At 47.9% G+C, this 27,047-nt stretch overlaps 1 protein-coding gene across 2 annotated transcripts in view; it reads right to left on the bottom strand.

The window, feature by feature from the left end:
- Positions 1-24,876, bottom strand: part of NMNAT2 (nicotinamide nucleotide adenylyltransferase 2) — a 96,806-nt gene extending 71,930 nt beyond the window's left edge. The window contains exon 1 of one of the 2 annotated variants that reach the window (XM_063939764.1): positions 24,548-24,876. In XM_063939764.1, coding sequence (XP_063795834.1) covers positions 24,548-24,632 — 85 coding nt within the window. In that variant the 5' untranslated portion in view covers positions 24,633-24,876. The remainder of the gene's footprint in view (positions 1-24,547) is intronic. The other variant, XM_063939763.1, reaches the window with a different exon arrangement.
- Positions 24,877-27,047: the final 2,171 nt, after the last annotated feature.

The raw sequence follows: 27,047 nt of genomic DNA, 5'->3' as shown, positions 1-27,047 counted from the left end.
TCTGTCTTAAGTATTGCGTCTCTTTCTCATTGTGGATAGCTTTGTAGAAATATTTGAGATCATTCCCTTAATGGAATGAACCCATTCCGGTTCAGCCCTGCTGGTCTGGGAAGGTGCACTACCCTGAGTACCCAGTAGTGAGCCCCCTGGTGAAGAGGAATACTCCGCTGTACAAGAAACACACTCTTTGCCTGACATAATGTAAATGCGACAGCACACACACACACACACACACACACACACACACACACACACACACACACACACGAAAAGGTTAAGAACAATTAACCCACAAAGAGCCCTTCTGGGAGACACAGAGTAATTTGGAGCCAGCCCCCACCCCGTCCTTATCGCTAATGCCAATCTTAGCCGGGTCACAGACTTAGTACCCTGATAGGGGACTTAGTACACTAATAATCTCTCCCCCCCCCCCTGCTATGACCCCCTGGTACCGCTGAGGTAATCTGGAGTCACACTGGAGGAGCTGCGCGTCCCTGTCAGTCAGCGTCTGTGTCCACTGCAGAGGGAAAATGGCGCTGGTGAGCTGTTGGATCCCCTCATAGTGAAGGCCCGCCCCTTCAACGGCGTGCGGTCTTCCTGCTTTTTTTATACTGGCTGAGGTAATCTGTTGCTTAAAATGGAGACAAAACCGTTTTAAGGCTGTTTTTGCCAGTGTGGGTACTGTGTACAGTGTACTGAGAAGCAGCTGTGTACTGTGTCTGGAGACGCATTCTGCCCCGGTTAGAAGCCGTGCGACTCCGTACCCTCATGCCTCCATAACGGCCGGCGACCTGCTAGTCGGGACGCCGGCTTAGTACTCACCACTCTTCTTTCTTCTGGCTGTTAGGGGTGGCGACGTACTGCGGGAATGTACGCTCGCCGTGGTGGGGCTTGCGAATAGTTCCCTCAGGAGCTCAGTGTCCAGTCAGCGGGAAACGGGACCATTAACCCTTCAAGAGGTTGGGCCGTCCCCCCCAAGTCACACAAAGCAGGCAGGCTGGTGCCAACCAGCACTACCTGAAAATAAAAAAACATATAAAATAAATGCAGAAAACTCTTCAGGAGCTTCCATAAGCATGACCGGCTCCTCCTGGCACATTTTCTAAACTGAATCTGGTAGGAGGGGCATAGAGGGAGGAGCCAGCCCACACTATCAAATTCTTAACGTGCCCATGGCTCCTAGTGGACCCGTCTATACCCCATGGTACTACATGGAACCCCAGTATCCTCTAGGACGTAAGAAAAAGATGTGTGGAATTGTGTAGCTGATCAGTATTAAGAGTTAGAGATATTAAGCTATTAACAGCAGACAGTACAAAATTATCAGAAGAAGAGCCGCAAGACAAGCCCCACTGCTCCTTACAGATAGGGACACTGGCCCTCATTCCGAGTTGATCGCTAGCTGCCGTTGTTCGCTGCATAGCAATCATTTAAATAAACGGCAAAACTACGCATTCGTATGGGCCGCAATGTGCACGTGCGGCGTACAGGTACAAAGAGCATCGTTGTTTTGCACTGCTTCTAGCGACGATTCCATTCGCACAGCCGATCGCAAGGAGATTGACAGGAAGTGGGAGTTTATGGGTGTCAACTGACCGTTTTCTGGGAGTGTTTGGAAAAACGCAGGCGTGTCCATGCGTTTGCAGGGCGGGTATCTGACGTCAACTCCGGGACCTTCTTTGCAGAAATCATCGCACAGAATAAGTAACTACAGGACTGGTCTTGTTTTGCACAAAATGTTTTTGTACCGCTCGGCTGAACAGGCGTTTGCAAAGCGAAAATACACTCCCCCATTGGCGGCGACTATGCGTTTGCACGGCTTCTAAAAGTAGCTAGCGAGTGATCAACTCGGAATGAGGGCTACTGTATCCTGACTTCTGCTACCATTAACCTACAATTTTCGAGTAGGTAACATGTCTCCAATAGGTGACATACAGTAGGACTAGGTTTGGTCTTCATTAGGGAGAAAGCAAAGAGGGTTCCAGGATTTATGTGGTGTGGTTCAATAGATCTAAATTAAAAAGGTCTACAGTCAATAGGTCGACTCCAAATGATTGACAGGATCAAAAGGTCGACAGGAAAAAAAGGTAGACAGGATCAAAAGGTAAAAACTATTTTTTGTTTTGTTTTTTGGAGGGTTTTCTTTTTTCTTTAACTTTTTACCCACCAGGAACCCTATTAATGTACTGCTTCATTCACAACGTTTTGGTCAAGGTTACTATTCCAAATTGTAGTCCACGAGGATGGTAAAGGATTACAAGTTTGAAAAAAAAGTGTAAACAAAATGTAAAACAACTTGTCGACCATTGTAACGTCTACCTTTTACATGTCGACCTTTTGACCATGTTGACCATTTGGGGTTATCCTATTGACTGTAAACCTTTTTGATATAGATCTATCACCCAGATACCGGATTTATTACCAATGAATTCCATCATAGCTAAGGAATACAGACTAAGGAACAACTGTATAGCCAAGTGATCCATAAACCCAATACATTCAGATCTTTAGCCTAAACATTATTCTTTATGATACAAAGTGAAATAACATGAATGCTTCTAAAAGATGAACATAAGCTTACTGTTGTCTGCAATAACATATTAATGAATGAAAGGTGATGTGGCCAGGGCACCAATGGCTATGCCACAGGACACTTGTCCAAAACTTTTCCATATTGTTTCACACTTACAACTAACCAATGTTAAAGCAATTCAGTTATTACGTTGAACATTTAGTATATAGTTAAAACTGGCTACTCTGTTCCCCTGTTCGCCTAGGAGAGAGTAAATCATCTCATGGGGCTGTCAGTAAATGTTATGCTCTTTCGCAGACTGACTATCTCTGTATTTCACACCTCTCCTGCTGTTGGGTATGGACATCCAGGAAATTATGGGGACCAGAGAGTAAAAGGAACTATTTAATAAGCAAATCAAAACCTAATGTTAAACCTTGTGATAGGTTCGCTTTAAGGGCCTATTTACTAAGCTTATCACCCTGAAAATCATGTGGTTTATGTATGATTTCATTGTCCCTGCTTACCAAAAGCAGAAATATCTCCTGATACCAGCTAAGTAACACAGAATACCACACTCACCTTTTCTTTTTTAATGGGGACTGTGACACTCTCAAATTTATCAAGCTCTGAAAAGCAGGACCCCGACGCCATTGTATCCAACTGGCTACAATTTCTCATATTATTTTGGCGGAGAGGGATATTCAAATTACTCTCAGGCAACCTATACTTGCATCTGAGAAGCCTGATAAATACGCCTCGTCCAAAGCAGTCAGTAAACTGATAGGGTAGGCAATCACTTCACTTTTGACTCTTTGCTGGCATGGGCTCTTATTGGAGAATACTATACATATGGGCATTACTATGGGGCATAAGGTGAATAAGGGCACTGCGATGGGGCATAAAATTAACTGGGGCACTCTACTGGGCATATTATTAATTACTGGTATTACAGTGTGGCATACTATGACCTGGGCGCACTATTGTGGAGCATACTATGACCTGGGAACACTACAGTGTGGCATATTATGACCTGGGAGCACTACTGTGGGGGCATACTAGGACCTGGGAGCACTACAGTGTGGCATATTATGACCCAGGAGCACTACTGGGGTGCATACTATGACCTAGGAGCCCTACTGTGGTGCATACTATGACCTGGACGCACTACTGTGGGGGCATACTAGGACCTGCGAGCACTACAGTGTGGCATATTATGACCCAGGAGCACAACTGGGGTGCATACTATGACCTAGGAGCACTACTGTGGAGCATACTATGACCTAGGATCACTACTGTGGGGCATACTATGACCTGAATGCACTACCGTGGGGCATACTAGGATCTGGGAGCACTATTGTGGAGAATACTATGACCTGGGAACCCAACAATGTGGCATATTACGACCTAGGAGCACTACTGTGGGGCATACTATGACCTGGATGCACTACTGTGGGGCATATTATGACCTAGGAGCACTACTGTGGGGCATACTATGACCTGGATGCACTACTGTGGGGCATATTATGACCTAGGAGCACTACTGTAAGGGCATACTATGACCTGGGAGCACTACTGTGGTGCATACTATGACCTGAGAGCACTATAGTGGTGCATATTATGACATGGAAGGACTACGGTGGGGCATACTATGACCTGGGAGCACTACTGTGTGGCATACTATGACCTGGGAGCACTACTGTGGTGCATACTATGACCTGGGAGCACTACTGTGGTGCATACTATGACCTGGGAGCACTACCGTGGGGCATATTATGACCTAGGAGTACTACTGTGGGGCATATTATGACCTAGGAGCACTACTGTGGGGCATACTATGACCTAGGAGCACTACTATGGGGCATACTATGACCTAGGAGCACTACTGTGGGGCATACTATGACCTAAGAGCACTACTGTGCTGCATACTATGACCTGGATGCACTACTGTGTGCATATTATGACCTGGTAGCACTACTGTGGGGCATACTATGACCTGGGAGCACTACTGTGGTGCACACGATGGACTGGGAGCACTGCAGTGGTGCATACTATTACCTGAGAGCACTACTGTGGGGAATACTATGACCCGTGAGCACTACCATTATGACATTTGGGGCACATCACTACTGTGTGGCATTTTTATTTCATTGTATAGTGCACATTTAATTATCATATACTTTAATTCTCTCTCTCTCTCTCTCTCTCTCTATATATATATATATATATATTTATCAGATGGCAGTCTGTCAACTTTCATTTTGTACAAGGTGCTGATTGAAAGTGGTTGTTATGGGGTAATGACCATGCTTGAGGAAGATGATGATGGTGGTATGAGGGGATGTGAAGAAAATGAAGAGACTTGAGGATGGTAATACACTCAAATGATAGGTTGCCATAAAAACACCCTCTACGCAGCACCTAGCATGCCAACTCAAGTGGAGCACTTCGGACAGGGGTGTCTCTCTAGAAGCACTGGGGGGCCCCTTCTAAATATTTATACGGGGCCCTACAAATTTCTAGTAACAGCCATGTATCTAGACCAAGCAGAATCACAAGATTAACATTGATTGTATGGAAATGGCAGTGTACTCCAATTCTTTCTATACACATGAAATATTGTGTTACAGTTTATAATTCAATGGCACACACACAGTAGAAGTTTCCATGGGCAGTACGGATGGTGTAATGGTCAGCATGGGTTTGATTTCCACCATGGCCCTAACGGTGTGGAGTTTGTATATTCTCTCCGTGCTTGTTTTCCTCCGGATTCCTCCCACATACCAAAAATATACTGGTAGGTTAATTGGCCCCCAATAAAATTAACCCTAGTGTGAATGTGTGTGCGTGTACATGTAGTAGGGAATATAGATTGTGAGCTCCACTGGGGCAGGGACTGATGTGAATGGCCAATTATTATCTATAAAGCGCAGCGCTATATAAATAACTGACAATAAATAAATAAATAAATAAATATTTATCAAAAACACCCCTGAGGTGCTTACAAACTCCATCAGTACAGAGGTCAGGAAATTGTCCTCTTCCTTCAGGGCCGGCCCTCCGTTATTTTGACTTGCAAGTTTCTAATTGGCAGCTTCTCATTTCAGCAGCTTCAGTGTATATAAAGCATGTTCGCATCATTTCCACACTAAGGATAACAGCCTGTTTTCTCCAGTTGGCTCCCATTCTAGATACATACAGTATATGATCTTTGCACAAGACCACATTGGATGCCGCAGCCGCTGCTGCTGCACTGCACTGCACGGACAAGCTGGTAAAACTACAAACAATTTAGGTGGAACGGTCATTTTACTTTTTTCACTATTGCTGGAGTCTGTGGGCCTAATGCAGACCTGGTCGCTGCTGCGGCAGCGTACGCAGGCTGAAGTCCTCTGCTGTGTGTGCACGCGCATCTCACTTGTGCGATCGCCTCTGCCGGACTGATAGGCAGAGGTGGTCGCGGGGCGTGTCAGTGGTGTTGTGGCGGCGGCATTTTTGGGGCGCGGTCCGGATAATTTAGGCATGTCCGGACATCACACGTAGCTGCTGTGACCCTAAACATGGCAGAGAACTACTCTGCAGGTGATAAAGTATCGCTGCTGTGCGATGATTTCACACGTCTGCGCGGAGGGGGGGGGGGGGTAGCAGGACCAGGTATGTGGGGTGGACTAGCCCTGTGCTGGGCGTTTCCCCTGCATGTCAGAGATTTTGATCGTAGATGTGCGTTTTCTCACAGGCTGACTTGGAGTATCTGGTTTACTTTGGAACTACAAGCTCCAGACTACACGTAACGAGAATCTCCGGAATGAGCCCCTCCTCTATTTTCCACATGGGAAAGCAGTGGATAGCTCCTCTGAGTCTATACTTAGATTCAGGGTTGGAAAAAATAAAGAGTAAAAAAAAACAATACTGAAAGTGGCAGGAGATCAGGGGGCGATGTTCAGCCGTGTTTTTTTATTGCACATATCGTTCCCAGTGAGGCCGCGTTTAGCAGTGTAAAGCAGCTAAACCCGACCAAAGTAATGGGTGCAACGAGCTGAAATGCCAGCGCCGGTAGCTGATCGCGCCCGAACAGAGAAACAATTGAGTAGCTCTGTTGGGCACCATCTATTGGCTGCCGGCTCCTAACACAATTGTATATTGCCCTTAATGTTAGAAAGCAATAGCAATGTTTCACAGTATTAATATGGGGCCTGATTCATTATCATTTGCTAATGTGAGAATGCACGCACTGAGCGATTATCGGCAGACTGGGCATGCGCTGCGAACACATTGCACGCGTGCGAAGGTCAAAATGTGATCACTCCGCATTTGCAGCCTAAGTGTAAAACGATCACAATTTGATTGACAGGAAGTGACCTTTCGTGGGTGGTACCGAGGCATTTGTGGAGAGTAGTAGGGAAAACGCAGGCGTATCATGGTCATTTTCAGGGCGTGTATCTGATGTCATCTGTGAACGCTTCAATGAAAAACATGGCGCCTGATGCAGCTGCATTCCCATTATTTTGAGTAAACATGGGTCAGCCACAACTGTCGACTGCTTGTTTTTTGCGTATGCATTGCGATTCTTCTAATGCATACGCAGATTTGCGAACGCATCGGTGGGCATCTTTTATCCTTTCTGGGCGGCTCTGTTATTTTTAGCAGTAGCAGTTTCGTGAAAATTGCTAATTCAGCCTCACTAGCGATCCATAGTGAATTAGGCCAAAAATCAGGATAAAAAAAAAAATTTTTTTAATTAAAACATTAAATCAAAAAGAAAAAAAAAATATGTTTTTCCAACACTGCTTAGATTGAAACTAACATTTTCAGCTATGGGGTGTATTCAATTCTTGTCTTTTTTAGATCGGAAGGGGTTCCAACCTATTCAATGCTCCCTCAGATTTTCTGACAAGTTGGGAATTCCGATGTCAGAAAACACGTGGATCGGCGGAAATAGCCACGGATCCACGTGTTTTGTCGGAAGATGCGGACAAATCTGATAGGTTTTAGCTCCGTTTCTGACAAAGTCAATACAACTTTAAAAAAAGTCAGGTTGTCATTGTCGTGATTGGCTCATTGAATACTCAGATGTCGGATCCTTTCCGTCTGAAAAGATCCAACATCTAATTAATACACCCCTAAAAGTACAAGTGATATGACTTTGGTTTATACACGGTCGAGTCACATTATTATGACCACCGCCTACATTTGATGTCGGCAGTGCGTAGCCCATGAAATACGTCACATGTTGTGCGCTGGCTTGGTGGGTATATAAGGTGTGTGATAGGCCATCTGCACACATATCACTCGCTACTGTCATGAGTAAAAGGGAAGATTTATCCAAATTGCAAAAAGGGATGATTATCAGTTTTCAGGCCAAGGGTGGCAGTATTTCTGAAACAGCGCAGTTTGTGAACTGTTCGCATGCTGCTGTGGTGAAGGTGTATCGTGACTGCACAAATGGCAACACTGCAAATACCTGACATGGAAACTGCTGAGCACCACATGCCATTGATGTGAGAGGTGAACGTTGACTACAAAGGTGCGCGCAAACCGACACGCTACAGTGGAGCAGCTCATCGTCAAAATGAACCTAGGGGCTACCAGACGTGTGTCTAGAATGACAGATCAGCCCATCTAGCCCATGCTGCACACGGCGGTTACTCTGGCTATTAGCTGGTGGTCATAATAATGTGATGTGACCGTGTATATATCTAACACAATAAAATGGCAAGTCCTGGCACTCGTACATGACACTACATATGCATATACTCTTGGGAGGGGTGTAGTATGGTATACCAGCGGCAGGGATCCTGGCGCCATGCATACCAGCGCCGGGATCCCGACCGCCGGCATGCCGACAGCTGGGCGAGCGCAAATGAGCCCCTTGTGGGCTCGCTGTGCTCGCCACACTATTTATTCTCCCGCCAGGGGGGTTGTGGACCCCCACGAGGGAGCATAGTTGTCGGGATTCCGGCGCCGTTATACTGAGCGCCAGGATCCCAACAGCCGGCATACTGAATACCACCCCTTGGGAGGTTTTCCCTCTGAGATCAAGGATTTGGAATCCCCCTTTAAAAATCCAGTGTTTGCCCCATAAATAGGCAAAATATGCACTTAACATTGAGATGACCATGTTAGCAAATACTTCTAACACATCCCGGGGGACGGAGCCTGTGTCCCTGTATGTGATTTTAAATAAAAGTTGAAAATCCCTTGTTTCTTATTTACACGGGAAGCAGCAATAATAAATTATAAGCATTGGGTCTCTACAGACACATGCCACCAGTATTCAAGTACAGAGCGTCCTTTATCTGTCTATATATTAAATATTTATCGTGGTCATCAGACGATATGAATGTCTCATTTGTTTTCTCCACCTAATTCAATATATCCCTGTGATGTTTAAGTCATATATACTGAGTTAACAATGTCAATGCAGCACAAGGACAAAGTACACCCGGAATCAATACATAACTGTCCACACACAATACAGGCATGGTCCATTGGCTGCATTAGTACATACATCATGTCAAATGCTGCAGGGTCGATTTTTGTTATCCAATTGCCGAAGAATATACCAACCTTTTCTTGTTTTCTTACCTGTCTTGTATGAGACCTGCAGAGCATTGCTATGTTCTAGATGCCCTTCAATACAGGCATACTAATATATTTGCATGATACTTTACACTGGGAAATGCGCCTTCTGAGTTGTACTGTTGCTGCAGAAGCAGATCCCCCCCACCCCCTCCTGTTACCACCATAGCTCACAAGTCATAGAAACTACAATCTAATTAGGGATTTCTGGAAAGCCCACAGACCGCAACAGAACTGCAGAGCCAGCAGGTTTATCCAACGCAACTACCTTTTCCATTATGTTTTTTACATTTTTGCCTGTGTTTTTTCAATTCAGTGTTTTGTCGTTTATTTTGTATTTATTATTGTGCGGCATGTGCCTGTAATTCACCATGAGTAATCATCATTTGTTTCCTTTTTACAGATGGGGCATGGTGAATGTATGTAGTTCTGAAGCAATAAGGGTGGAGAAGGTAGAGTGTTATAGAGGGGCACAACATTTGTTCAACTATATGTATATAAAGAATGTATTACAAATGACTACAAATGTAGGGAATAATTAACTTTAAGATAGATGTCCCTTTAGTAGTTTGGGTATCACAGGTACCATCACCCAAAGACTGCAGGGCTGGAAGCTGCTGCAGAATCTCTTGACAAGCATTGCGGTCAGTCACTATTTTACTTCTTCTGGCATCTAATCTTAGCAGCAACTTACACCCTACTTCCCAGCACTTCTGGAATAGCTGAGGCCTTCACATTGTTGAATTCTGCCTTCTAGTGAGTCCTCTTTTAGGGGCCTACTTATCAAGGCAATTTTTCATAATATTGTGCAGAAACTACAGTTTCTGCATATTTTTATGTATCAAACTATGTACTAACTGGATGCGGTCAATTTACCTACAATCAAAATCCCGACGGTCAAAATCCCGACAACCATTGACCGACGGTCAAAATACCGACAAGGTCAAAATACCGACATGGTAAAAATATTGACATTTAAAATGTCGACATTAGTTTTTCATGATTTTTTCACTGAAACCGACTCGGTTATCATCCCAGTTGACTTGGAGGGGGAATAATAAGATTTTACTTACCGGTAAATCTATTTCTCGTAGTCCGTAGAGGATGCTGGGGACTCCGTAAGGGAATAGACGGGCTCTGCAGGAGATAGGGCACTTTAAGAAAGCTTTGGATTCTGGGTGTGCACTGGCTCCTCCCTCTATGTCCCTCCTCCAGACCTCAGTTAGAGAAACTGTGCCCAGAGGAGATGAACAGTACGAGGAAAGGATTTTTGTAAATCTAAGGGCAAGATTCATACCAGCCACACCAATCACACCGTATAACTTGTGATAAACTACCCAGTTAACAGTATGAACAATAACATAGCCTCGGTTCAAACCCGATCAACTATAACATAACCCTTATGTAAGCAATAACTATATACAAGTCTTGCAGAAGAAGTCCGCACTTGGGACGGGCGCCCAGCATCCTCTACGGACTACGAGAAATAGATTTACCGGTAAGTAAAATCTTATTTTCTCTAACGTCCTAGAGGATGCTGGGGACTCCGTAAGGACCATGGGGATTATACCAAAGCTCCAAAACGGGCGGGAGAGTGCGGATGACTCTGCAGCACCGATTGAGCAAACAGGAGGTCCTCCTTAGCCAGGGTATCAAACTTATAGAACTTTGCAAAGGTGTTTGACCCCGACCAAGTAGCAGCTCGGCACAGTTGTAGTGCCGAGACCCCCCGGGCAGCCGCCCAAGAGGAGCCCACCTTCCTAGTGGAATGGGCCTTAACCGATTTAGGCAATGGATATCCTGCCGAAGAATGCGCCTGCTGAATCGTGTTACAGATCCAGCGAGCAACAGTCTGCTTTGAAGCAGGAGCGCCAACCTTGTTGGCCGAAAACAGAACAAACAGAGCTTCGGTCTTCCTGATCCTAGCTGTTCTGGTCACATAAATCTTCAAAGCCCGGACCACATCCAGGGACTCGGAATCCTCCAAGTCCCGTGTAGCCACAGGCACGACAATAGGTTGGTTCATATGAAAAGATGAGACCACCTTGGGCAGAAATTGAGGACGAGTCCTCAACTCTGCCCTATCCACGTGAAAAATCAGGTATGGGCTTTTATATGATAAAGCCGCCAATTCCGAAACCCGCCTTGCAGAAGCTAAGGCCAACAACATGACCACTTTCCAAGTGAGGTATTTCAACTCCACTGTTTTGAGTGGTTCAAACCAAGGTGACTTGAGGAAACTTAATACCACGTTTAGGTCCCAAGGCGCCACCGGAGGTACAAAGGGAGGCTGAATATGCAGCACGCCCTTCACAAAAGTCTGTACTTCAGGAAGAGAAGCCAATTCTCTTTGAAAGAAAATGGATAAGGCCGAAATTTGAACCTTTATGGACCCTAATTTTAGGCCCAAATTCACTCCCGTTTGAAGGAAGTGAAGCAGACGGCCCAACTGGAACTCCTCCGTAGGAGCAGCTCTGGCCTCACACCAAGAAACATATTTTCGCCATATACGGTGATAATGTTTCGACGTCACGTCTTTCCTAGCCTTGATCAGGGTAGGAATGACCTCCTCCGGAATCCCTTTTTCCGCTAGGATCCGGCGTTCAACCGCCATGCCGTCAAACGCAGCCTCGGTAAGTCTTGGAACAGACAGGGCCCCTGCTGCAGCAGGTCCTGCCTTAGAGGAAGAGGCCACGGATCTTTTGTGAGCAACTCTTGCAGCTCCGGATACCAAGTCCTCCGCGGCCAATCTGGAACAATGAGGATTGTTCTGACCCTGCTTATTCTTATTATTCTCAACACCTTGGGTATGAGAGGAAGAGGAGGAAACACATAGACCGATCTGAACACCCAAGGTGTCACCAGAGCGTCTACCGCTACCGACTGAGGGTCCCTTGACCTGGCGCAATATCGCTTTAGCTTTTTGTTGAGACGGGACGCCATCATGTCTATTTGAGGCTGCCCCCACCGACCCGTGATCTGTGCGAATACTTCTTGATGAAGTCCCCTTTCTCCCGGATGCAGGTCGTGCCTGCTGAGGAAATCCGCCTCCCAGTTGTCCACCCCCGGGATGAACACTGCTGATAGTGTGCTTACATGGCCTTCCGCCCAGCGTAGAATCCTGGTCGCTTCTGCCATGGCCACTCTGCTTCGCGTTCCGCCTTGGCGGTTTACATGAGCCACTGCCGTGACATTGTCTGACTGAATCAGAAATGTTTTTTCCCGAAGCAATTCCTCCGCTTGACGCAGGGCGTTGTATATGGCCCTCAACTCCAGGACGTTGATGTGGAGACAAGTCTCTGGATTTGACCAGAGACCTTGGAAATTTCTTCCCAGTGTGACTGCTCCCCAGCCTCGGAGGCTTGCGTCCGTGGTCACCAGGACCCCTGAATGCCGAATCTGCGACCCTCTAGTAGGTGAGCACTGTGCAGCCACCACAGGAGAGATACCCTGGTCCTGGGAGACAGGGTGATCCTTTGATGCATTTGTAAATGGGACCCTGACCACTTGTCCAAGAGGTCCCCTTGAAAAGTCCTCGCATGCCGAAGGGGATGGCCTCGTATGAAGCTACCATCTTCCCCAGAACCCGTGTGCAATGATGCACTGAAACCTTTTTTGGCTTTAATAGGTTCCTGACCAGGGCTATGAGCTCCTGAACCTTTTCGATCGGAAGAAAACCCTTTTTCTGGTCTGTGTCCAGAATCAGGCCCAAAAAGGTCAGACGTGTTGCAGGGACTAGCTGGGACTTCGGTATATTGAGAATCGAGCCGTGTAACTGCAACGTCTTCATGGACAGAGACACGCTGTCCAGCAACTTCTCCCGAGATCTCGCCTTTATGAGGAGATCGTCCAAGTATGGGATAATTGTGACACCCTGCCTGCACAGGAGCACCATCATTTCTGCCATTACCTTGGTGAAAATTCTCGGGGCCGTGGAAAGCCCAAACGGCAACGTCTGAAATTGGTAGTGACAGTCCTGCACTGCAAATCTCAGGAACGCCTGGTGAGGGGGGAATATCGGAACATGAAGGTAAGCATCCTTTATGTCCAGGGACACCATCCAATTCCCCCCCTCCAGGCTAGCGATGACCGCCCTGAGTGATTCCATTTTGAACTTGAACCTCTTCAAGTACAGGTTCAGGGATTTTAGATTTAAAATGGGTCTGACCGAACCGTCTGGTTTCGGGACCACAAACAGGGTTGAGTAATATCCCTCTCCTTGCTTGAGATGAGGAACTGTGATAATCACCTGTTGAATATACAATTTTTGGATTGCTGCCAACACTAGCTCCCTCTCTGACGGGGAAGCCGGCAGAGCCGATTTGAAAAACCGGCGAGGAGGCAAGTCTCCGAATTCCAGCCTGTATCCCTGAGAAACAGTCTCTAATGCCCAGGGATCCACCTGCGAGCGAACCCAGACGTGGCTGAAAAACCGAAGACGAGCCCCCACTAGATCTGCCTCCCCCCAGGAAGCCCCAGCGTCATGCGGTGGACTTTGCAGATGCAGGGGAGGACTTCTGCTCCTGGGAAATAGCTGTGTGCAGCCTTTTTCCCTTGCCTTTTCCTCTGGCAACAAAGGACGATCCCGTACCTTCTTGCTCTTATTGGAACGAAAGGACTGCATTTGATAATGAGGTGCCTTTTTTGTATGCTGCGGGGGGACATAAGGTAAGAAATTTTACTTACCAGCCGTAGCACTAGAGACAAGGTCCGAGAGGCCGTCTCCAAACAACTCCTCCCCCTTGTAAGGCAAGGACTCCATATGCCGCTTTGAATCGGCGTCTCCCATCCACTGTCGGGTCCACAAGAGCCGCCTAGCAGAAATAGACATAGCGTTTATTCTGGAGCTTAGTAAACAAATGTCTCTTTGAGCATCTCTCATATACAAGGCAGCCTCCCTAATATGCTCTATGGTCATTAAAATGGCATAAGAATCCTTTTGGGAACTTGTGGTCTCCTATCTGGAGATTCCCAAGCCTTTTCGCACAATTCGCTCAGCTCAAATGAGGACGGAAAGGTGACCTCAGGCTTTTTCCCTTTATACATGTGTACCCTCGTGTCAGGGACAGGGGGTTCCTCAGTAATATGCAAAACCTCTTTAATGGCAATAATCATGTACCGAATACCTTTTGCCACCTTCGGCTGTAATTTTGCATCTTCATAGTCGACACTAGAGTCAGTATCCGTGTCGGTATCTGTGTCATCGATCTGGGATATGGTGCGCTTCTGAGGCCCCGAAGGTCCTGGCGCCACAGGGACAGGCATGGTCTGGCTACCTGACTGATCCCTAGCTTCAGCCTTGTCTATTCTGAAGACAGTATCCCCTTTAAGGCCCTTTGGAGAGACAGAGAGAGAGTATGCCAGCACACACCCCAGCGCAATGACCCTGGAGACCAACACAAAATGTTTTTCCCCCAGCCGCACTGTATAATATGTTATTCGCCAATTATGTGCCTCCCCCTTCTCTTTTAAACACCCCTTCACCGTGTGTAAGCAGGGGAGAGTCCGGAGAGCTTCCTCTCAGCGGTGCTGTGGAGAGAAAATGGCGCTGGTGAGTGCTGGGGGAGTAGCCCCGCCCCCCCGGCGGCGGGCTTCAGTCCCGCTCAAAGTTATAAAAAAATGGCGGGGGCTCTTTTATATACATGTACAGTGCCCACCTGTACATGTATATTGTCTTTCGCCATAAGAGAGGTGTTATATTGCTGCCCAGGGCGCCCCCCATGCGCCCTGCACCCTTACAGTGACCGGAGTATGTGAGGTGTATGGGAGCAATGACGCACAGCTGCAGTGCTGTGCGTTACCTCAGTGAAGCTCTGAAGGCTTCTGCCGCCTGAGACGTCTTCTGACTTCGTTTCTTCTGGCTCTGTGAGGAGAACGGCGGCGCGGCTCTGGGGGTGGACGCCCAGTAAGAACCTGCATTCACCCCCTCTGGAGCTAATGGTGTCCAGTAGCCGAGGAAGCAGAGCCTATCAATTAAGAAGGTCTGCCCCTCTCTCCTCTGTCCCTCGATGCAGGGAGCCTGATGCCAGCAGTGCTCCCTGTAAAAATGTAGAAAAAATCCAAACAAAAATGCTTCCTAGGCAGAGAACTCCGGGGAGCTCCCTGCAGTGCACCCATCTCGCTCTGGGCACAGTGTAAAACTGAGGTCTGGAGGAGGGACAGAGGGAGGAGCCAGTGCACACCCAGAATCCAAAGCTTTCTTAAAGTGCCCTATCTCCTGCGGAGCCCGTCTATTCCCCATGGTCCTTACGGAGTCCCCAGCATCCTCTAGGACGTTAGAGAAATAATAGTGTGCCCGAAGCATGGCAAGCGAGGGGACACGGTACAATTATACGGTGTCCATGTCGACCTATGTCAACCTACACCCCCCCCAAAAAAAAAGTAAAAATTTGTGTCGGCTTTTTGACTTGTTGACATTTTAAATGTCGGTATTTTAAATGTCGGTATTTTGACCACGTTGGGATTTTGACCGTCGGTCAATTGTTGTCGGTATTTTGACCGTCAGGATTTTGATTGTAGGTATTTCATACTAAACCCGTACTAACAGCCTAATACAGGAGATTTCACAGAAATCTGCTGCAGAAGGCTCACTCATACCGTGTTCAGACTGACCTTAGCGGGTTGCACCCGGGACTCGTGCACGAGACCTTCCCAGGTGCAACCCGCTTGAGACCCCGTTCAGACTGGCGGCCCCGACACGGCAATATGCCGTGTCGATGACGTCACCGGCGCTTGGAGATCAGATGATCTACAAGCGCCGCCTGCTGCAATAGTGTTGAAGTGTCCCGGATCGCATCGACCCGGGAACACTTCACACCGTTCACACTTGCGCCTGACCCGGTATTGACCCGGGAATAACCCTTCTTTATTCCCGGGTTGACATACCGGGTCAGACGACCCGGGAATTTGTCCTGGACCCCTTTCACACTGCACATATCACTCTGCAGACCATAGTCATAGTCATGGTATCACTCTGCAGATCATAGTCATTCAATGGGGACTACAATGTGACCCCCATGCATCAAACTCTTTTTGAAGTTTGGCCCCTTTATGCCATTGGTTCTCAAACTCGGCCCTCAGGACCCCACACAGGTCACGTTTTCCAGGTCACCTGGCAGGTGCACCGTGTATCACCAATACCCCTATCACACCGCACAAATAACCCGGTATCGACCCGGTATATTGCTGGGTCGACGCAGATCTCTGAGCGGTGTAAAAGGGGTCACTCCCGAATTTCCGGGCCGCCTGACCCAGTATTTCAACCCGGGAATAAAGAAGGGTTATTCCTGGGTTAATACCGGGTCAGGTGCAGTGTGAACGGGTTACCAGGTCGATGCGACTGGGACCTGTTCACAGTATAGGTAGAGGCAGCATGGAGATGATCTCATCTCCCAGTGTCGCCTCCGCACCCACCTACATCCCCACCCCCAATGGCAACCCGACCCGAAGTCGGTCTGAAAGGGTCTAATATTGAGTCTCACCCGGGAAGGACCCGTTTCCAATTCCCGAGTGCGAGCCGACATTGTGATGTGAAAGTGGTACAAAAGTCACATTTCAGAAGTCCACAGGTGACCTGAAAAACTTGAACTATGTGGGGTCCTGAGGACCGAGTCTGAGAACCTGTGGTCTACGCAATCCTCAGAGAGCATAAACTGATTTATGCCTATGGTCTGGCTTCCGAATCAGACGCTGTGCGCATGCGTAGTATCAGAGTCCCCGGATGAGTCTTTTACAAATCTGAAAGACTTCTCCATTGTGCCAGGGATGTAACTCCCATGGACATAGGTTATCACTACCATTGTCTCTGTGAGTTACACTTAGTACATACTGTAGCAGGGATATTTTCATTCAATATGGAAATATCCGTCACTGATGCTGACTGTAATACATACAGTAGGCCCTTTAATCATAAAGAATTATGTTTTATTACAAAACGGATAAATAAGTTTCCGCCTCTATATGTTACGTAGAAAATAAGAATTTACTTACCGATAATTCTATTTCTCGTAGTCCGTAGTGGATGCTGGGAACTCCGTAAGGACCATGGGGAATAGCGGCTCCGCAGGAGACTGAGCACAAAAGTAAAAGCTTTAGGACTACCTGGTGTGCACTGGCTCCTCCCCCTATGACCCTCCTCCAAGCCTCAGTTAGGATACTGTGCCCGGACGAGCATACACAATAAGGAAGGAAGGATTATGAATCCCGGGTAAGACTCATACCAGCCACACCAATCACACCGTACAACCTGTGATCTGAACCCAGTTAACAGCATGATAACAGAGGAGCCTCTGAAAAGATGGCTCACAACAATAATAACCCGATTTTTGTAACAATAACTATGTACAAGTATTGCAGACAATCCGCACTTGGGATGGGCGCCCAGCATCCACTACGGACTACGAGAAATAGAATTATCGGTAAGTAAATTCTTATTTTCTCTGACGTCCTAGTGGATGCTGGGAACTCCGTAAGGACCATAGGGATTATACCAAAGCTCCCAAACGGGCGGGAGAGTGCGGATGACTCTGCAGCACCGAATGAGAGAACTCAAGGTCCTCCTCAGCCAGGGTATCAAATTTGTAGAATTTAGCAAACGTGTTTGCCCCTGACCAAGTAGCTGCTCGGCAAAGTTGTAAAGCCGAGACCACTCGGGCAGCCGCCCAAGATGAGCCCACCTTCCTTGTGGAATGGGCTTTTACAGATTTTGGCTGTGGCAGGCCTGCCACAGAATGTGCAAGCTGAATTGTACTACAAATCCAACGAGCAATAGTTTGCTTAGAAGCAGGAGCACCCAGCTTGTTGGGTGCATACAGGATAAAGAGCGAGTCAGATTTCCTGACTCCAGCCGTCCTGGAAACATATATTTTCAGGGCCCTGACTACGTCCAGCAACTTGGAGTCCTCCAAGTCCCTAGTAGCCGCAGGTACCACAATAGGCTGGTTCAAGTGAAACGCTGAAACCACCTTAGGGAGAAATTGAGGACGAGTCCTCAATTCTGCCCTGTCCGTATGAAAAATTAGGTAAGGGCTTTTATAGGATAAGCCGCCAATTCTGAGACACGCCTGGCTGAAGCCAGGGCTAACAGCATTACCACTTTCCAAGTGAGATATTTTAAGTCTACAGTGGAGAGTGGTTCAAACCAATGTGATTTTAGGAACCCCAAAACTACATTGAGATCCCAAGGTGCCACTGGAGGCACAAAAGGAGGCTGTATATGCAGCACCCCCTTGACAAACGTCTGAACTTCAGGAACTGAAGCCAGTTCTTTCTGGAAGAAAATCGACAGGGCCGAAATTTGAACCTTAATGGACCCTAATTTTAGGCTCATAGACAGTCCTGTTTGCAGGAAATGCAGGAAACGACCCAGTTGAAATTCCTCTGTAGGGGCCTTCCTGGCCTCGCACCACGCAACATATTTACGCCAAATACGGTGATAATGCTGTACGGTTACATCCTTCCTGGCTTTGATCAGGGTAGGGATGACTTCATCCGGAATGCCTTTTTCCTTTAGGATCCGGCGTACAACCGCCATGCCGTCAAACGCAGCCGCGGTAAGTCTTGGAACAGACAGGGTCCCTGCTGGAGCAGGTCCTTTCTTAGAGGTAGAGGCCACGGGTCCTCTGTGAGCATCTCTTGAAGTTCCGGGTATCAAGTCCTTCTTGGCCAATCCGGAGCCACGAGTATAGTCCTTACTCCTCTCCTTCTTATGATTCTCAGTACCTTGGGTATGAGAGGCAGAGGAGGGAACACATACACTGACTGGTACACCCACGGTGTTACCAGAGCGTCCACAGCTATTGCCTGAGGGTCCCTTGACCTGGCGCAATACCTGTCTAGTTTTTTGTTGAGGCGGGACTCCATCATGTCCACCTTTGGTTTTTCCCAACATCACAATCATGTGGAAGACTTCTGGGTGAAGTCCCCACTCCCCCGGGTGGAGGTCGTGTCTGCTGAGGAAGTCTGCTTCCCAGTTGTCCACTCCCGGAATGAACACTGCTGACAGTGCTATCACATGATTTTCCGCCCAGCGGAGAATCCTTGCAACTTCTGTCATTGCCCTCCTGCTTCTCGTGCCGCCCTGTCTGTTTACGTGGGCGACTGCCGTGATGTTGTCTGACTCGATCAGCACCGGCTGACCTTGAAGCAGAGGTCTTGCTAGGCTTAGAGCATTGTAGATGGCCCTTAGCTCCAGGATATTTATGTGAAGTAATGTCTCCAGGCTTGACCACAAGCCCTGGAAATTTCTTCCCTGTGTGACTGCTCCCCAGCCTCTCAGGCTGGCATCCGTGGTCACCAGGACCCAGTCCTGAATGCCGAATCTGCGGCCCTCTAGAAGATGAGCACTCTGCAACCACCACAGGAGAGACACCCTTGTCCTTGGTGACAAGATTATCCGCTGATGCATCTGAAGATGCGACCCGGACCATTTGTCTAGCAGATCCCACTGGAAGGTTCTTGCGTGGAATCTGCCGAATGGGATTGCTTCGTAAGAAGCCACCATCTTTCCCAGGACCCTTGTGCATTGATGCACTGAGACTTGGCCTGGTTTTAGGAGATTTCTGACTAGTTCGGATAACTCCCTGGCTTTCTCCTCCGGGAGAAACACCTTTTTCTGGACTGTGTCCAGGATCATCCCTAGGAATAGAAGTCGTGTCGTCGGGATCAGCTGTGATTTTGGAATATTGAGAATCCAACCGTGCTGGCGCAGCACTATCTGAGATAGTGCTACCCCGACTTCCAACTGTTCCCTGGATCTTGCCCTTATCAGGAGATCGTCCAAGTAAGGGATAACTAAAACTCCCTTCCTTCGAAGGAGTATCATCATTTCGGCCATTACCTTGGTAAAGACCCGGGGTGCCGTGGACAATCCAAACGGCAGCGTCTGAAACTGATAGTGACAGTTCTGTACCACAAACCTGAGGTACCCTTGGTGAGAAGGGTAAATTGGGACATGTAGGTAAGCATCTTTGATGTCCAGATACACCATATAGTCCCCTTCTTCCAGGTTTGCAATCACTGCTCTGAGTGACTCCATCTTGAATTTGAACCTTTGTATGTAAGTGTTCAAGGATTTTAGGTTTAAAATTGGTCTCACCGAGCCGTCCGACTTCGGTACCACAAATAGTGTGGAATAGTACCCCTTTCCCTGTTGTAGGAGGGGTACCTTGATTATCACCTGCTGGGAATACAGCTTGTGAATGGCTTCCAATACTGCCTCCCTGTCTGAGGGAGACGTCGGTAAAGCAGACTTTAGAAAACGGCGAGGGGGAGACGTCTCGAATTCCAATTTGTACCCCTGAGATACCACTTGAAGGATCCAGGGGTCCACTTGCGAGTGGGCCCACTGCGCACTGAACTTCTTGAGACGGGCCCCCACCGTGCCTGAGTCCGCTTGTAAAGCCCCAGCGTCATGCTGAGGACTTTGCGGAGGCGGGAGAGGGCTTTTGTTCCTGGGAACTGGCTGTTTGTTGCAGCCTTTTCCCTCTCCCTCTGCCACGGGGCAGAAATGAGGCGCCTTTTGCCCGATTGCCCTTATGGGGCCGAAAGGACTGCGCCTGATAATACGGCGTCTTCTTAGGTTGAGAAGCTACCTGGGGTAAAAATGTGGATTTTCCAGCAGTTGCCGTGGCTACCAGGTCTGATAGACCTACCCCAAATAACTCCTCCCCCTTATAAGGCAATACTTCCATGTGTCTTTTAGAATCCGCATCGCCTGACCACTGCCGCGTCCATAAACCTCTTCTTGCAGAAATGGACAGCGCGCTAACTCTTGATGCCAGTCGGCAAATATCCCTCTGTGCATCACGCATATATAGAAATGCATCCTTCAAATGTTCTATAGTCAGTAATATACTGTCCCTATCTAGGGTATCAATATTTTCAGTCAGGGAATCCGACCACGCCAGTCCCGCACTGCACTTCCAGGCTGAGGCGATTGCTTGTCGCAGTATAACACCCGTGTGAGAGTATATACATTTTAGGATATTCTCCAGCTTTCTATCGGCAGCAGTGGCAAACGCAGGATTTGCATGGGGGGGTTTCCATAACTGGGCGGAGCCAATCACGGGGGTGGGGACTGAGGTGACCCAGTATATGCTGGGTCCGTAAAACTAGTGTGTCTGTGTGCGTATATATATATATATATATATATATATATATATATATATATATACACACACACACACACACACACACACACATATACATAGCATATTAAACATGCATACACATATATATATATATATATATATATATATGTACACACACATACAGTACACATATATATATATATATATATATATATATATAATATGTGTGTGTGTTTATATGTATGTATGTATATACATGTGTATATGTGTATGCACATGGATATATATGTACTATAATTAAAATAAAGTAAACTTTTATTGCACTTACAAGTGCCACCAGGAAGACTGTAGGCTGCAGAGGACGCTAGACAGCCATTAACAATACTCATGTAGCTTTAAAAAAAAAAAAAAAAAAAAAGTTTTTTTTTTTTTTTAGTGGAGGGGGGTTTCTGGGTGCTCGGAAACCCCCCCTGGGTGCGCCACTGGGCAGGTTCCTTTAGGGCGGCCGTATCAGGAGAGGGTAGTGCTACCTGTTTAGACAAGCGTGTGAGCGCTTTATCCACCCTAGGGGGTGTTTGCCAACGTGCCCTATCCTCTGGCGGGAAAGGGTACGATGCCAATAACCTTTTAGGAATTATCAGTTTTTTATCGGGGGAAACCCACGCCTCATCACACACTTCATTTAATTCCTCGGATACAGGAAAAACTACAGGCAGTTTTTTCTCACCAAACATAATACCCTTTTTAGTGGTACTTGTATTATCAGAGATATGCAATACATTTTTTTACATTGCTTCAATCATGTAACGTGTGGCCCTAGTGGAAGTCACGTATGTCTCCTCATCATCGACACTGGAGTCAGTATCCGTGTCTGTGTCTGCCATTTGAGGTAACGGGCGTTTTAAAGCCCCTGATGGCGTTTGAGACCCCTGGACAGGCACAAGCTGAGTAGCCGGCTGTCTCATGTCGTCAACTGTCTGTCGTAAAGAGCTGACACTATCACGCAATTCCTTCCATAAGCTCATCCACTCAGGTGTCGACTCCCTAGGGGGTGACAACTGTATAATAGGCAATTGCTCCGCCTCCATCTCATTTTCCTCCTCAAACATGTCGACACAATCGTACCGACACACCGCACACACACAGGGAATGCTCTGATAGAGGACAGGACCCCACTAGCCCTTTGGGGAGACAGAGGGAGAGTATGCCAGCACATACCAGAGCGCTATATATAGACAGGAATACCACTATAAAATGTGCTTTTCCTTTATAGCTGCTGTTAGTATCAAAACTGCGCCAAATTAGTGCCCCCCTCTCTTTTTTACCCTTTTCTGTAGTGCAGGACTGCAGGGGAGAGTCAGGGAGACGTCCTTCCAGCGGAGCGGTGATGGAAAATGGCGCCCGTGTGCTGAGGATAGGCTCCGCCCCCTTCTCGGCGGCCTTTTCTCCCGCTTTTTAGGTGAGTTCTGGCAGGGGTTAAAATACATCCATATAGCCCTGGGGGTTATATGTGGTGTATTTATGCCAGCCAAGGTGTTTTACATTGCTGCTCAGGGCGCCCCCCCCTAGCGCCCTGCACCCTCAGTGACCGGAGTGTGAAGTGTGCCTGAGTAACAATGGCGCACAGCTGCAGTGCTGTGCGCTACCTTGTTGAAGACTGATGTCTTCTGCCGCCGATTTTTCCGGACCTCTTCTTGCTTCTGGCTCTGTAAGGGGGCCGGCGGCGCGGCTCTGGGACCGAGCTCCGAGGCTGGGCCTGTGTTCGGTCCCTCTGGAGCTAATGGTGTCCAGTAGCCTAAGAAGCCCAATCCACTCTGCACTTCAGGTGAGTTCGCTTCTTCTCCCCTTAGTCCCTCGATGCAGTGAGCCTGTTGCCAGCAGGTCTCACTGAAAATAAAAAACCTAAACTTAAACTTTCACTAAGAAGCTCAGGAGAGCCCCTAGTGTGCACCCTTCTCGGCCGGGCACAAAAATCTAACTGAGGCTTGGAGGAGGGTCATAGGGGGAGGAGCCAGTGCACACCAGGTAGTCCTAAAGCTTTTACTTTTGTGCCCAGTCTCCTGCGGAGCCGCTATTCCCCATGGTCCTTACGGAGTTCCCAGCATCCACTAGGACGTCAGAGAAATAATATACTGTATGTTACAAAGAAATAAATACAGTTTAAGCTGTACTGCCAACAATGGAATGATTTCATCGCCAGTAAGAGTTACAACCCAACATATGGCACCCGAGTGCTGTTTGGACTGCATGCAATTAGTTTGTTAATGACTGAATATCACTTGAGCTCGGTAACTTAGACAGACAGACGGCAAGACGTACAGAAACCACAAGACCAAGGGGGAAATGTAATAGGGTGGGAGAATCGGAAAGTGGGAGATCTTGGTAAAATTCTCCTGTTTTTTTTTTTTTATTAAAGCGGCAATCATCTAAATGGCAAAATCAACCTAGTTTTGCCATGTAAATGATTGCCACTTTAAAAAAAAAAAAAAACCAGGAGAATTTTACCCAAATCTCTCACTTTCTGATTATCACCCCCCCCCCCCCCCCCCAACGTCAACCATCGCAGTAAACCAAATAATCTGACATCACCAGTCAGTAAACCCTGTCCACCATAAACCTGTAGAGAACCAGCAATTCTCACCCGCATGTGGTTCCCCCACCCCCTTTAGACCTAGGATCTCTTTGTTTTGAATTGTAATTATGCAGGAATTCACCAGGGCACAGAACAGCAGGAGCTGCCTTCATACTGACTGCCTCAGAGGCACATACAGAGCGATTAACCCTTACCAGTCATCATACATTGTGACCCATTCATTCATAACACAGATGACAGACAGACAAACAAACAAACAAACAAACAAACAAACAAACAGGGGTCTATTTACTAAGCCCTGGGTGGAGATAAAGTGCACGGAGTTCAAGTGCCAGCCAATCAGCTCCTAACTCTCATTTTTTTTCAAACACAGCCTGTAACATGGCAGATAGGAGCTGATTGGCTGGTACTTTATCTCCATCCAAGGCTTAGTAAATAGACCCCATTGTCTTTCAGGGTATACTATCAGACACTGAGCTGAGCTGTACACAATTCCGCTGAATGACAATGAAATTATAGTTATATATGATTCTTGCTAATATAATCCCCATCCCCAGGGCATGCAGTTCGGGGTATGCTGTGACACCGCATTCCCTATGATGGAGCAATGCCAAGACAGCAGACGCAATGGAAAGACTGAGGGCAGGTTAGAAAGCATGGACACCTAACAGGGAGGTGGGAGCATGGCTGTGATGCAGGAAGACAGAATGGGGAAGATGAAGGAATGACCAGGAGAGAGGGAAGAGCATACACATACATAGGAGAACCACTCACCGAACATCTGGATGTGTCCCTTTGTGATGGGGTTGAAGCTGCCGCAGGACAGCAGAATAACATGGGTTTTAGTGGTCTCAGCCATGCTGGAAAGGACAGAGGAGAAGGCAGGAGATGGGTGGGTGCGGACTGGGGGGAGTGTGTGGGTGGGGGCAGATTTCCAGTGGAGTGTGGGTAAGGGGACTCTCCTGGGTGGTCGGTAGCCTTTTCCTCTGCAGAGAAAGGTAAGGAGAAGGCAGGCTGCTGCTGCTGAGCACTCAGGGGAGGGGATGCAAGAGGCAGCAGCACGTCACCACTCCCTCCCCCTCCCTCTCCTTCTCTCTGTGTGACCCTTCCCCTTTAACTACTGCATGCCACACATTCACCAGCTCTGTATAAGGATGGGAGTGGGAGCCGCAAAACAACTGATAGTTTCAATCTTCCCCCTGATGATAAAAACTATTTGATAGAGCTCAAACATTGGCATTATAGCATCGATTTTTGGGAACAGGGAAATATCGATGTTGGCTTGGTGTGACACCCCACCCCAGCAGACTGGGGTCATAACACAGCCTGTAACAAAATGGGAGCTGATTGGATGGTACTTTATCTCTCTCCAAGCTTTGGTAAATATATCCCTGTGACACACGGTGATATGACTGACCTGACCAATCAGCGTCAGGTCAATCTCTGCCACTCCTCCCTGGCTGTCACCTCACTAGCTATAGTGCAATGCATTGTGTGGTGCTGCGGATCTTCTGGCTTCGGTAGGCTACACACATGATCAATATATTGGTAGAACATCGGCAGGTATGTATTCCCAGTATGTCTGTGAAGGATGTTATTCATAGACATATCAGGTCGGCCCTGCAGCACAGTCGATGCCGTTATATCTTGAAGATATATCAGCATGTCTGGCTGTAAGTACGTCTGACCATTGGCGGAAGTCTGGGAGGCAATGGAGTCGGATGCCGCCGGGCTCCAGCAATGAAGGGGGCACCTTCTCCATTGCCTCCGACAGTGTGGTTGTCCGGCTTTGGCTCCCATCTCCCGAATGACACCCCGGCTCCCGCCCCCTGAGAAGTGCGGCTGCCCGGCTCCAGGATGATCATACCGCGTCTCTTCAGCTCCCGCCCCCGATAGCGCAGCTACCCAGCTCTGGCTTCAGCCTGATGACATCACGGCTGGCCGGCTCCCGCCCCACAGTGCCGCTACCCGGCTCCTGTACCACCACAGCACAGCTTCCCGGCTTCAGCTCCTGCTGCACAACGCCGCTGCCCAGCTCCTGCATGCTAGGCGACAACTCTGAATCAGACCCCTTGTCTTTGTTGTACATTATATGTTTGTTTATACCATACTTGCCTACCATCCAGGAACGGCCAGGAAGCTCCTGAAAATGGGGTGGTGATCCTTGCCCCCACGGAAAGGAGGGCAAGTCTCCCGGTTTCCCTGCTAGCCCCCTTCCCCGCACCCCCTCGGCTACCCACAGCAGAGCACAAGTGGGCAGGAGAGCGGTAAGGTGGAGGACGCGTGAGTGTTGCCGGAGTACAGTAAATGCACATCCACGCAAATATGGCTCATGCAGCCCACAGCAAAGACGCACATGTGCCTGCCAGGTGCTGAATACCTTGCAGGTGCTCCATCCAAATATGCACTGATGATGGTAAGGACATATTTGTAACCAGTCCGTAGCAATAATGCAGATCCGCAATAGATTATTATTGTAATGGGAAGATAATTGATGTTTGTATATAACCAGTACTTTAATGTTGCATTTGTGGCAGGATTCAGTTGCACTTGACACAAATCCAGTTTCACACAAATCACAGGATTCAGTTGCACTTCACACTGTAAATGCACACTCCGAATTTATTAAAAAGGGCTTACAGTCTTTTTTATGTGATACTATATTGTATAAGAATAGGGTACTGAAACTTTAGCTTTTACTACTACATCTCCAGCCATAAACCATGACCATACACTGTTGTTTTCTCCTGGCATCGGACTTGCATATATGCTACAGTTCTCTCTTGGCATGAAACTGGCACATATGCTCCCCTGGCAGACCTGGAAGCATTTTGATATACATCCAGTTCTGCAACCTGTGTGAAGTGCATGCATGTTGTGGTCCGTTTTTACCATCCTGAATGTTATTTATAGTTAAACATTCTACAGAGATTATCCTGAATTCAGAATCATTAATGAAACAAAGCATCTATGGATAACATCAGGAGCGGATTTTGGTGCGGGCAAGTAGTGCCTTCGCCCGGGGCACTGCGGCCTGGGGGCGCGGCCGTAGTTACCCCACAGGCACCGCCGCCTGCCCGCACCCCGCTCCACGGCTGCAGCAGACGCCGTGGGCTGTGTGGGCGTCCGCTACAGCCGGCTCCAGGGACAGACACTAGAGGTCAGTATTGACTTCTAGTGTCTGTGCGTCGCTGCTATGGGAGAGACGTCATGACGTCTCTCCCATAGAGAGGAGCCAGCGGCCAGACGGAGCAGCAGCAGCGATCGGGAAGCA

The sequence above is a fragment of the Pseudophryne corroboree genome, chromosome 9 (genome assembly GCF_028390025.1).
Source record: "Pseudophryne corroboree isolate aPseCor3 chromosome 9, aPseCor3.hap2, whole genome shotgun sequence".
Taxonomy (NCBI): domain Eukaryota; kingdom Metazoa; phylum Chordata; class Amphibia; order Anura; family Myobatrachidae; genus Pseudophryne; species Pseudophryne corroboree.
The sequence above is the reverse complement of the archived record's forward strand: the minus strand, read 5'-3'. Positions and strand labels throughout refer to the sequence as shown.